This window comes from Mustela nivalis, assembly GCF_964662115.1.
Source record: "Mustela nivalis genome assembly, chromosome: 10".
In the NCBI taxonomy this organism is placed as follows: Eukaryota; Metazoa; Chordata; class Mammalia; order Carnivora; family Mustelidae; genus Mustela; species Mustela nivalis.
Window position 1 is genome coordinate 20,668,235 of NC_139029.1, and position 13,088 is coordinate 20,681,322.

The 13,088-nt window shown below is 50.6% G+C and overlaps 1 protein-coding gene across 13 annotated transcripts in view; it reads left to right on the top strand.

Annotated features, from left to right (window-relative positions):
* PTPRU (protein tyrosine phosphatase receptor type U) overlaps nt 1–13,088 on the top strand; it is a 121,638-nt gene that overhangs the window by 84,036 nt on the left and 24,514 nt on the right. For 8 of the 13 annotated variants that reach the window (XM_082684731.1, XM_082684736.1, XM_082684739.1 and 5 more), the window contains 3 exons: nt 531–669; nt 4,700–4,729; nt 6,987–7,144. In XM_082684731.1, the coding sequence (XP_082540857.1) occupies nt 531–669; nt 4,700–4,729; nt 6,987–7,144 (327 nt within the window). The remainder of the gene's footprint in view (nt 1–530; nt 670–4,699; nt 4,730–6,986; nt 7,145–13,088) is intronic. The other 5 variants (XM_082684738.1, XM_082684732.1, XM_082684733.1 and 2 more) reach the window with 2 other exon arrangements.

Sequence of the window (13,088 nt, forward strand, 5' to 3'; positions counted from 1 at the left end):
ACAGAAGGGGCTTTGGCAGCGGCCTGAAACAGGTCTGAGGAGGGGAAACCGTTATGGTTGGGCTGTGGGGGTGATGGCACTGGGCACCGGTTCTGGGTTCTGCATCTGCCCCCTTTGTTGCGGTGGGGGAGAGGTGGACCCTGCAGTGTAGACAGGGAGTGTGGCTGGTCCCCCTTCCTGAGATGCTCTCAGTAGGCCCTAGGTACATAATTCTCTCCCCACCACTGCCTCTCAGGAGAGCAGGAGAGTGAGTCTGAAGGCCCGGGCAGCCTCCATCTCCTGTCCACTGAAGGATGGGAGGGTTTGGGAAAGTAGAGAGGACAGGGAGCTCTTCCTGATGGGGTCCATGGGGGTGCAGAAGTTATAAGGATGGTGAGGGGGCACATTGGACTGAAAGGCTGCCGGCAGGCTGAGGATAGGGAGCAGTTTTCTTTGTGCACATGTGTTAGTGTCTTCTTTGGGACTCAAACCCTGTAGGTAGGTGGTCCCTATTTCCCCTCTGACCCGCTGTCATGCTTTATTCTCCCCAGCTGCCTGCAAGGAAAGCAAGCGACCCCTGGAGGTGTCCCAGAGATCGGAGGAGATGGGACTCATCCTGGGCATCTGTGCAGGGGGACTTGCTGTCCTCATCCTCCTCCTGGGGGCCATCATTGTCATCATCCGTAAGGGGTGAGTGAGGCTGATGCCATGACTTCCCCAAGGCTCTCTCAGAAGGCTGGTGGACATAGAGGAGCAGAGGCTGGGGCCTGGGAGGGCAGCCGCCTGGTGAGTGTGGAGGGCTGCCAGTCTGGGCATCAGGCCTAAGGACGGGCCCAAGCCAGGCAATGGGAAGCCAGAGCCTTTGCAAATGAAACTGTGCTGGAGCGGCTTGGCTGGAGCTCAGGTCTGGCTGGTGCCAGGTACCACTATCCAGGGAAGGGCGTTCTATGCCTGCTGCCAAGGAGCTGTGCTGAGCTGGGCACTGCCCTCTTGTGCCTGCTGGGCTGTTCCAGTGAGGGAGGGAGTGGAGGTGACCTGACTTTGAATCTCCAGCCCCCTGCAGACCTTCTGCCGTCTTGTCTGCCCTGACCACTGGGTCGTGGTGCTGACCCTGAGCAGTGGGGGAGCTGCTCACTCCCCTTGAAGCCAAGGAATCTGAACCACAGTTCTTTCTTGGCCCCATCTTCCTTGGGGTTCGGCTTGCCCCGGACCCTTGTACTCTTGAGCCCTGTGGCGTCCCCCTGGGCCCATGACTCAGAGGAGACCTTGCTCCTGCCCCCCACCCCTCCCCGGCCTCCAAGGTCTGGCTCTGCCTTTCCCAGGGCATCTTACAGTGGGCAGCATGAATCCCAGAACCTCTTAGAATCCACAACTTAGAATTTCAGTTCCAGAAATCCAGGATTTGGGATTCTAAAGATCTCAGAATTTAGAACTGTGGAGGCTCAGAACCCAGAAGGTGAGAGATGCCTGGTAGTTCAAGGACATCTAGTCTAGTGGTTTTCAGATTGTCTTAAAGCAACAGAACCTGTTTTCAAAACACCAGCTCAGCCTCCCGTAGGAGGCCCAGTACATGGAACAGATGAAGGCAGAGCCTCTGGGTGGAGCAGTGAGGGAAGCTTCTGAGACCACTCTGGTTCCCGTCCCCTCCACGTCATTCCCCGCCAGGCAGCCCCAGGACACTGGTCCAAGCACACTAATGGGAGGATGGAGGTGTCGAGGTCCCAGGGGGCATGACCCTGCCCGAGGTCACCCGGGGAGTCCTCTCTGGACCTGGCCTCTGCACAGCTGTTTCGGGGCTGCTGCTGGGTCTCAGGGCTACCAGGAGCTGATAAATAGGATCTGGCCTACTTAGCAGAAAACTGGCCAGAGCTGCCATTCCCGAGGCCCGGTACCAGCAGAGAGACACTCTCCCGGGGAGTCCGGTGGTAGGGCCTGCCGGCCAGGTGGGGTTGGCCCGTCCAAGGGGTAAAGCTGATTTTTTCCCTTCCCTAGTGCCTGCACAGCTTCTTGAGATAAACTCTAAACTCTGTCATTTAATGCGGATTTCCGTGCGCCCAGGGCTTTATACACGCCCATCCGTTAGAACGTTAGTTACTGAACCCCTGCCGTGGGCCGGGCACTGTTCTAGCATCAGGATACATCAGAGAACTCTTCCTTCTTGGATCCCGACCCACGAAGCAGGTCTGAGCCCCTTCTCACAGATGAGGAAACTAACTGAGCGACTTGACATGTCACTCGGCTGGTAAGTGACAGGGTCTGGTTTGAAGCCAGTCCTGACGACAAAACCCGGGCTCCTTTGGGCCTGGATGTGAAGGGCCTCACTGTGGCCAGCGTGCAGTAGATGCCCAGAATTAACAAGTATCTGCACTCCTCCTCTGCGGGGGACTGGGGTGCGGTGGGGTGGAGAGGGGGCAGATGGTGAGGGCTGTAGGGGAGAGGTCAGATCCTGGGGCATTGTAGGTAGTATTTGAAGCCTTAGAAGTTGATCCTCAAGGAGAGAGGATGGGCCCACTGGAGGGTGTCACCCACCTCTGCAGAGAGCCTTGGGCCTAGGACAGGATGGGTCAGAGATGCTGCTGGAGCCTCATTAGGAAGCTGTGAGTCTGCACATGTGCTATCCCGGAAACCTTTGCAGGCTACCCCCGGAGTGTTGAGGATCTCCCCAGACTTCCTTCCTCTAAAAGCCATTCAGTCCCATTCTCCAGCACCTCATGCAGCCCCCCCCCTCTGAAATCCTATCCTAGCCTTCAGGGTCTACCTTGCCCCTCAGGGCTCCTCCAGTCTGCCTTGCACTGTCGGGGGACAGAGCAGGCCTGCCAGCCATGGAGGGGCCCACATTAAATGTCGCAGGCAGGTTAGGAGGTCGGTGAGGGAAGGCTGATACCCAGTTCCCCCTTGTGCATCCTTGTTGGAGGAAGGAGATGGCCTGGGGTGGGAGACGCTAGTGGGGGGGAGGGTGGTCAGGCTCCCCATTCTGTCCTGCTGGGGTGGGCAATGAGCCTGGAGGCATCTGTGCTGGGCGAACTCCCCAGGCTGGTACAGCTCTTATTCTGCTTTCAGAATCCCACCTGTCTCCTTTGCTTTCTTCTCCCTGTACTTTTTCTTTTTCTTAGAGTGCTTGGCTCAGTTGTTTTTCTTCCCTGCTGGACCGAGAGCTCCATGAGGGCAGAGAAATTTCTGTCCTGTTGGCTGTGGATCCCCAGGGCCTGGCCCAGTGGAGTGGGGTCCTCCTGACCCCCTCCCCCCAACTCCCAGCTCAGCAGGTGGAGAGAGGCGAGAGGAGCTGGGCTGACAGTGGGCCCTTGGGCGGGGTCATTGTTAATCTCACTCCTTTGGGGGAGGATAGGGACCCTCACAGAGGTGGAGTTCTTTTATTTATTTTCCCTCTTTATTGATTACTTAATTCCATGAAATATTTATTGGGGGATCCTCCTGGCCTGGGTGCTGTCCAGGGCTCTGGGAGCCTGCAGTGGGTAGAAGAGAAGATGCTGTCCTTTGGAGCTAGTGTGGAGCCTGACATTAAACTAGAAGCAGCACAAACAGATGATTACAGATTGTGAAAAGAGAGGGTAACAGAGAGAGGGTAAAGGTGACATGATAGAATTGGTAATTTTGGGGGAGTCTTTGTGGACGGCTCTTGAAAAGTCATGATGTTACAGCTGAGACCAGGACGCCATTCCTTCCACCTTCCCCCTCTTCTTTGGGGTCCCCGTGACCAGCCATAGGCCTGCACCCTCCTCTCTCTCCTGGGATGGAGGAGAGGAGACGTGCTGTGTGACCTCCAGCCACTCTCCTGCCCTTGCTGGGCCTCAGCCTTCCACTCTTGTCTCCTTCCCTTCCCCCAATCTGCAGGAGTCCCTGTGGAAGGCCATTCCCGGGGGTCCCTGCTGGTGGGGAGGTGTGGGGGCAGGTGAGTGGAGGACCCCTGGATGTGCCTGGAGGGGGCCTCAGGAGGGAGCTGGCTCTGGGGGTCCGGGTCTTAGGACAGGTGTCTAAACTCTGCCCTTGACCCCCCAGAGAGGCCTAGGAGGACCACGACTCTCTGGGACTCAGCTTCCCCACCTGTGAAGTGGGATCAGAGCCAAGCCATGGTTTGGGTGCCCAGAGGGGGCAGCACGGCTCCTTTGATGGACCCCACACGCAGGGGCAGTCTGGGTTGGGGAGGGTGGGCCTCACCTTTGCCCCAGAGTCCAGTAGGAGCCCTCTCCCCACCTCCGCCCCCCCAGCCAGGGCTCCCTCCCAGGCACAGGTGTGTGCAGAGGGGCCTGCAGGTGTGAGGAGTGTTGGCCCTGAGGGGTGGGGCTGCAGTGGGGAGTCGGGGTGCCTGTGAGCATGCGAGGGAGGGTGTCTGTGTGTGATCGTGTAGCCATGTGAGTGTGTCTGTTTATGTGTGAGTGTGCAAGTGTGCGTATTTCTCTCTGTGTCTGTGTGTGTGACTGTGTGAAAGCTCTGCTTCCCCAGGCCCTTTCCCCACCTCCTCCTCCCTCCAGCAGCGGGCTCGGGGAAGATTCTGGAAGGGGCTTCGGGTCTTGGTTTTCAACGACTGAGCCCAGCCAGCCCTTGGGACAGGGAAGGTCCTCCTGACCCATGTGGTCCCTGGCCAGCGCCCTCCCCAGCACAGAGAGCAGCAGACCCCTCCCTGCGGGTTGGGCACTGCCCTCAGCCCACCGTGTGGCAAGACCATGGGCCCAACTGTGCTGTTCTCTTTGCACGCTGCCAGGAGGGACCACTATGCCTACTCCTACTACCCGTAAGTAGCCCCTCCCTGTCCCCTCGGGCCCTAGGTCGTCCTCCTCATGTGCAGGGCCTCGCACCAGTCCCTCGCTGGGGTCCCCAGCCAGGCACGTGTGTGCGCATGTCTGGGGCAGGCCCTCCCCCTCCCTGGCAGCTGTCCCCAACGGTGCACACAGGTCTTAGGTCAACAGGAGCCCCTTCTCTAACCGGGCGGCCCCAGGCTCTTCAGACCCATCATTTCTGGGCTCTTCTCTGGGCCTGGACTCTGAGAAGCACCTGCTGTCATCCCTCCTTGATGAGGAGACCAAGGCTCAGAGAGGTGAAGGGACTGGTCAGAGGTCACAGGAAGTGCCAGAGCTGGGGTTACCACCCAGGCCCCTTCAGACTGCCTGGTCTCCTGATGGTACTCTGTGTTCTGCTTCTGTCTTCTCTGATTCTGCAAGCCTTCCCGAACATTCCCTGCACCTGTGCCTGTCCTCCTTCCTTGCAGAGCAGGCTCAGGTGCCCCCAGGACAGCCCAGAGGACCAGGGTCTCTCTCCTCCTCCTCCTCCTGGATCCCCTACTTGCATCCACACCATCCAGGGTCACACCAGCTTTTCCAGCAACCACACCCTCCACGGCTTTTGTTTGACCCTAAATGCAGAACTTTTCCAAGTGTCAGGATTGCCATCTGCTGACTCTCACCCTGAGATCCCCTGGCGGCTGTGTCCCGTGTCCCTCGGCTTCTGTCTTCTGTGGAGCTGGGTGCTTGGTGTTTGTAGTACTTCTCCCAAGTGAACTGAGAGGCCTGGGCAGGGAGCAGAGCCCTGGGGCACACCACTGGAGACTGCCTTCTAGGCACAGCTTGACTGCTGTCCTCTGTCCACAGCCCTCTGTCCGACCTCCTTGTGGTTTGCTGTTGTCTGCCTGTCCCTCCCTCTCTCTGCCTCTTCCCCATCTCTCTCCTTGTCATGGTCCCTTTAGTTTTTCCCCCTCCTCCTCCTCCTTCTCTTATCCTCCTGATTCCCTTGCCCCCTCCTCACTCCCTCTCCGTCCCTCTTACCCCCTCGACCTTCTCTCCTATGTCAGTGGTCAAGGTCACAGCCACAGAGGCTTCTCTTCATCTGTGGCCTGGGCCATGGTGAGGGTGATGCCCAGTGCTTGGTAGTTGGGGGTCACCCAGTCTTTCCCTGCCTTGGACAGCTCTCGACTACAGACTGATTGGAATTTGCCCCTGGGAAGAACCCTTCCTTAGCCTCCTCATCTTCACTGATGGTCAAGGTTCCTGAGCTCTCTTTACCTGGAAGTCCTCTCTCAGATCTACCCCACATCCTCCATGCTGTGGGGCCCAGCAGGGTGAATGGTGATCTCATCCTGAGCCTTCCCTGTGATTGGCTCCACCGCAGTTTCAAGACAGGTCCCAAGTCATTGCCTCTTTCCCTTTTGCTCAGCATGTTGGTCATGGACTATGCCCCCTGCTTTTCCTCCCTCTTCCCTCTGAGTCCTCTGGGGTCACACATTGCCATTCTCATCTGCAAAACTGGGCTGCAGGCCTGGGCTGTGCAGGGCCCTTGTCTGGGGGCCTCTTCGCAAGGCTCTCAGGAGGAACCGGGCCTCTTGCTTCCTCTCTCCGCTGCTTCCAGTGGCTGGATGGACTGGTGCACAGTGGCAGGAATATGGACGTCCAGTGTGGCCCATGGTGGGACTGTCTTGGGGGCTCTGGGGATAGGAAGAAGCCAGTTGGAGTTCATCCCCTGCCCAGAGGAAAACTTCCGAGCACTGGCCAAGAAGCAGCCAGACTCTGCCATGAAGGACTGTAGTGCCCCTCCATTGTGGGGAAGAGGGGTTCTCAGGGTGCATGTTCGGTGAGGACGGGGCAAAGGAACATGGCTATGGGGGCGTGCTGGGGTTGGAGCTGGGGCGGTCATCTTCCTAGTTTGGATGAGGGTGACTGCCGTGGTACCAGAGTAGTTCCAGAGTGACTATCCTACCCATTTTCTAAGCCTTCCAGGGCAGTGACAGGGGCCATGTTCCAGCCCGAGACCACTGGGCTTCATCCCTTATCCTCAGCAAAGATCCCCGGGAGAGGGACTTTGCCCAGTCCCTTGCGTGGGAGGCAGCAACTCTGGTTTTGGCGAGCAAAGGATAGATGCAGAGCCCTCTTAGTATCTGGAGATGCTTCTAGATAGTCTCCTGAGGCCAAAGCCCCCTGACTCTTTGGCCTCCCCATCCACCTCTGGGTGTTGTCCTGCCCAGCTCAGCACCCATGTGTCTTGTCGACCCCTCTCTGCAGGAAGCCGGTGAACATGACCAAGGCCACTGTCAACTACCGCCAGGAGAAGACCCACATGATGAGTGCGGTGGACCGGAGCTTCACGGACCAGAGCACCCTGCAGGAGGATGAGCGGCTGGGCCTGTCCTTCATGGACACCCATGGCTATAGCCCCCGAGGTGAGTGCGTGGCCCTCCTGCCCTTCCCTGGGGCTCTGGGATTCCATATCCAAGCCAGGATGACCGAGCCCCTCCAGTGAGTTCTGGTACATCTCAAACCCAAAACAAAGCAATGCCGGCGAGGCATGGGTATTACCTGTTTGCACTGGGGAGCTTTAGGAAGATGGAGGACTTAGACATAGACTCCTAGATGGGGGGCATTCGAGGTCACATGTTGATTGTGGGAAGTGCTCCAGGGAGTCAGAGAAAGGAGTGACGCCGTGTGATCAAAGGGGACCAGAGCAGTCTCGAGCCTGCGGAGCAGCTGCTGGGGGAGAGGCAGGGGACCGGTGGTGAAAAAAGATGACTCTGGAGTCAGATAGACCTGGGTTTGCCTCTCACATCCCCTTAGCTGTGTGACCTGGTGACGGCTGCTTAACCTCTCTGGGTGTCTGCTTCTTTGTGTACAAAATGGAGCTAAAGGTCATCTTCACTGGAAGGTGTGCTAGAGAGCAGGCTGGCTGTTACATCTATCTCGTATAGTGAGAGCTGTGCCCAGCGTGTAGGCGGAATACGGTGGGTCAGCTGTATGTGTCCGGAGCTTGTCATCAGTCACCTCCTTACACATCTTTTTATTCTACTTAGTGTTGATCTGTACAAAAGAAAATATGTAATGTTTCTGGAAGTCATGCAGTGATAATACAACAAGCATGGGTGAGCCACACGGGTGAATTAGGACACCGTCTTGGCGTCCCTCCCTGAGACTATGCCCCCCTGCAACCCCCGAATCTATAATTTCCTTACCATCTCGGGAGTCGTTTTACTGGTGTACCTATAGCCCCAAATGGCGTATTGTGTAACTTTGCTCCCTTTTGAGCTTCGTACAAATGCAATCACACTGTTTCTCAACCCAGCATTGTCTTTCCCATATTTGGCGAGGTGGGTGTTTCTCTCTAGTTTCTTTTTTTTTTTTTTTCTCCGATGTATCGTTTTCCATTATGTGAATGCATTATGTGAATGCATTATGTGAAACCGTTGATTTCTCTCTTCTGCCATTCGGCGACATCTGATCTGCTTCCAGTTTTCTGGTTATTACAAACGAGGCTGCTCTGAATGTTCTTACATGGCTCTCCAGGTGCCTCTGCTCGGGAGATCTGCGAGGTAGAGTCGCCGGATTGCAGAGCACCTTTCTGCTTCCTTCTGGAAGACGGTGCCGAGCCGTGTCCCAGAGTGGCTTTGCCTGTGCTCACAGCCAGCAGCAGCGAGTGAGAGCTTCCGCAGCCCCACGGCAAGCTCAGAATTTGCCAGGCTTCTTCCCTTTTGCCAAACTAGTTTGTATAAAATGGTAATTCTCTATAGTCTTAATTTGCATTTCTCTGATTACTAATGAGGTTGAGCATCTTTTCAAATCATTATTGGCCATTCAGCGTTCTTCTTCCATGAAATGCCTGTTCATGCCTTTTACCTAATTTTCTATTAGGTTTTCTGTTGCTTTCTTAGTGGTTTTTAGGAGTTCTTTATATATTTAGGATGATAATCACTTTTCACTTATGAATTGCAAATATCTTCTCTCAATTTGTGGCTCATCTCCGCAGGTTATTTATAGTGTCTTTGGAGGAACAAGTTTTTATTTTAATTCAGTCAAGTTCATCAGTCTTTTCCTTTCTGATTTCTACTTTTTGTGTTTTCTTCGAGAACGCTTCCTTTGCAGGGTCATAAAATATTTTTTACTTTTTTCTAAACCTTTTTATATTTTGCATGGCGCATTTCAATCTTTACCCATCTGTGATTGATTTTTTGTGTGTCATAGGAATGAAGGATTTTCTTTTTTTTATATTTTCTTTTCTTTTCTTTCTTTCTTTTTTTTTTTCCTGTAGTAATTCATGTCCCAGCTTCTGTTACAGTATTTTCACCAGTGATGCTGAAGGCCATCCTCATCACAGATCATGCTTCCATATATCTGTGGACTGTTTTTTGGCTCCTCATTCTCTTTGATCGGGCGCTTTGGTGATTCCTCTATCTGTTGATACCTGATTTCCTCATTACTAGAGTTACCTAAGTCTTGTATCTGGTACATCAGGTTCTCCTGGCTTTGCTCCTTATCAAGGATGTCTTGGCTATGTTTGTCCTCATTCTCTTTCTCATATATTTCATTTCATTTCATTCATTTATTTATTTAAGGAGGGATTGTGTGCAAGCAGGATGGGGGAGGTGTAGATGGATAGGAAAAGAGATAATTTTTTTTTTAAGATCTTATTTATGTATTTGAGAGAGAGGGATAGAGAGAGAGTGAGTATGAGCAGGGTAAGAGGCAGAGGGAGAAGCAGGCTCCCTGCCAAACACGGAGCTCGATGAGGGGCTCGACCCCAGGACCCTGGGATCATGATCTGAGCCGAAACCAGACACTCAACTGACTGAGCCACCCAGGCGCTCCGGGAAAGAGAGAATCTTAAGCAGACGCCACGCTCATCATGGAGCCCAATGTGGGGCTCAGTCTCATAACCCCTAGATCATGAGCTGAGCCGAAATCAAGAGTTTGATGCTAAACTGAATGAGCCATCCAGGCACCTGTCCCTCTCATACATTTCAGAATCATCTTTTTAAGTTACTTGGAAAACTTTGTTGGGTGGATTTGTATTAAATGTTTAGATCAGTTTGGGGGAGAACTGACACATCTTCTTTACATCCATGGAGAAGATATACATAACCCTATATGTATTTAGGTCTTGAATCTCTATTGATAATTTTCTCCATAAAACTTTGCACATCTTTTGTTAGATGTACCCTCAGGTCCCTTGTATTTTTGATTTCCATTGCAAATGGTACATTGTGTGGGTGTGTGTGGTAAAATAACACGTCATGTAGAATTCACCACCTTAGCTGTTCTTAAGTGTGCAGTTTGGGGGGTATTAAACACTCGTATAATGTGTAACCATCACCATTATCCAACCCCATAGCTGTGTTCATCTTGCGAAACTGAAGCTCTGGTCCCATGAAGCAGTCACTCCCCATTCCCATCTCTTCCCAGCCCCTGGCAACCCCCAGTCTTCTTGCCATGTCTTTGAATTTGACTGCTCTCATTATCTGATAGACATGGAATCATAGAGCATTTGTCTCTTTGTGACTGGCTTATGTCACTTAGCTGCATGTCTTCAAGCTTCTTTCATCTTCGAGCATCTTTCAGAATTTTCTTCCCTTTTAGGGCTGATGAATATTCCATGGCATGTATGGACCACGTTTTGCTTATTCATTCATCCACCCATGGATGTTTAGGTTGCCTCCGTGTTTTAGGTATTGTTAGGAATGCTGCTGTGAACATGGGTGTGCACATATCTGTTCGAGGCCCTGATGCAGTTCTTTTGGGTACATATCCAGAAGTGGAATTGCTGGATCATATGGTAATTCTATTTTTAATTTTTTTGAGCAACCACCGTACTGTTTTCCATGGTGGTCGTACCGTCTGGCTTTCCCTGCAATAGTGCATAGGGGTTCCAATTTCTCCACATCCTTGTAACACTGCTTATTTTCTTTTTTCTTTCTTTCTTTCTTTTTTTTTTTTTAAAAGATTTTATTTATTTATTTGACACAGAGAGATCACAAGTAGGCAGAGAGGCAGGCAGAGAGAGAGAGGAGGAAGCAGGCTCCCTGCTGAGCAGAGAGCCCGATGCGGGACTCGATCCCAGGACCCTGAGATCATGACCTGAGCTGAAGGCAGCGGCTTAACCCACTGAGCCACCCAGGCGCCCACTTTCTTTCTTTCTTTTTTTTTTAATAGTTGCCATTCCAGTGGGTATGACATAGTATCCTACTGAAGTTTTGATCTGCATTTCTCTAATGATGAATGATGCTACCTTGGGCATGTACCATTTGTGTATCTTCTTTGGAGAAATATCTTTTAAAGCCCTTTGCCCATTTTTGAATTGGTTTTTTTGGGTTTTCTTGCTGTAGAGTTTTAGGAGTTCTCTCTGGACTCTACGTATTAATCCATTATCAGGTATATGATTTGCAAGTATTTTCTTCTTTTCTGTGGATTGCCTTTTTACTCTGTGGATCGTGTCTTTTGATGCACAAAATTTTAAAAATTTTCGTGAGGTCCAGTTTGTCTGTTTTTTTCTCTTGCTGCCTGTGCTTTTAGTGTCATAGCCAGGAAATCATTGTCAAATCCAATGTCATGAAGTTTTTGCCCTGTGTTTTCTTCTAAGAGTTTAAAAAAAATTATCTTTTTATTTTTTAATGTATTTATTTTTATTATGTTACATTAGCCATGTAGTACTTCATTAGTATCTCATGTAGTGTTGCATGGTTCATTGTGTATAAAACCCAGTGCTCCATGCAATCCGTGCCCTCCTTAATACCCATCACCGGGCTAACCCTCTCCCAACCCCCTCCCCTCTAAAACCCTCAGTTTGTTCCACAGAGTCCACAGTCTCTCATGCTTCATCTCCCGCTCTGATTTACCCCAATTCATTTTTCCCTTCCTTCTCCTAATGTCCTCCATGCTATTCCTTATGTTCCACAATGAAGTGAAACCATATGATAATTGACCTTCTCTGCTTGACTTATTTCACTCAGCATCATCTCCTCCAGTCCCATCTGTGTTGATGCAAAAGTTGGATGTTCATCCTTTCCGACGGTTGAGTAATATTCCATTGTGTATATGGACCACATCTTCTTTATCCATTCTTCTGTTGAAAGGTGTCTTGGCTCTTAACACAATTATCATTTTTTTAGAGAGACAGAGAGCATGTAAGTGGGGGTGGGGGAGGGGCAGTAGGAGAGGGAGGGCGAGAATCTCAAGCAGGCTCCATGCTAAGTGCAGAGCCCAGATATGAGGCTTGATCTCGTGACCCTGAGACCTGAGCCAAAATCAAGAGTTGAATGGACAGTCAACCCAATGAAAAATGCAGGTGCCCCTCTTTGAAGAGTTTTATAGTGTTAAGTCTTACATTGAAGTCTTTGTTCTAGTTTGAGTTAACTTCTGTATATGGTGTGAGGTAAGAATCCAACTCCATTTTTTTTTTTTGCATGTGGGTGTCCAGTTTTCCCAATACAAATGGTACACTTGTAAAATACTACATTTCTAATTGTTGCTCATATAGAGAAATATAGTTGATTTTTTATGTATATATATTGATCCTTATATCCAGAGTCCTTGAGAACCTTATTTGTTAATTTTCTTTTGTCTGTACAGTCTTTCAGGTTTTCTGAGTATGATCAGAGGATCTGTAAATATGGGCAGTTCTGTGGCTTCTGTCTCATTTCCCTTCCTTTTTTTTTTCTTTTTCTTTTCCCTTGTCTTTCTGCGTGGCACTGGCTGGGATCTCCAGCACTGGGTTGGATGGAAGTGGTAATATCAGGAATCCTTGTTTGTTTTTTTGGTTTTAAAAGGAATGCTTCTAACAGTAGACACTGAGAATAAAGCTCGCTACAGTTTTTGGTACAAACGTTTTATCAGGTTAACAAAGTTCTTTTCGGTTTTTAGTTTGCTAAGAGGTTTTATTTAAGTGAGCATTAAACTAACCAAATGCTTTTTTTGCACTATCATATATACGTACATTGTTGTTGTTGTTAATGAGGTGAGTGACATTTCCAGATTTTTTAAAGCTAAAATAACCTTCCATACTTGGGGTAAATTCAGCCTGGTCATGATTCATTACATTTTGTATGTCTTTTTGGATTCAATATAGGTAAAATAATGCTCAGGATTTCAAAGCTGTATACAGGAGTGAGATTGGCCCATGATTTTCTCTTTTTTCTACTATCCTTGTCTGGTTTTTGGTACCAAGATTCTGCTAGTCATGTAAAATATACCGAGGTTTCTTCTTGACCCTTATTATGAAAGATTGGAATAATTGATACTTAGAGAGTTTGGTGGAATTCACCCATAAAACAGTCTTTATAGAAAAATTTTGAACTTTTAATTCAATTTATTTAAAGGAGTAAAAGACTATTGAGAGTTTCTATT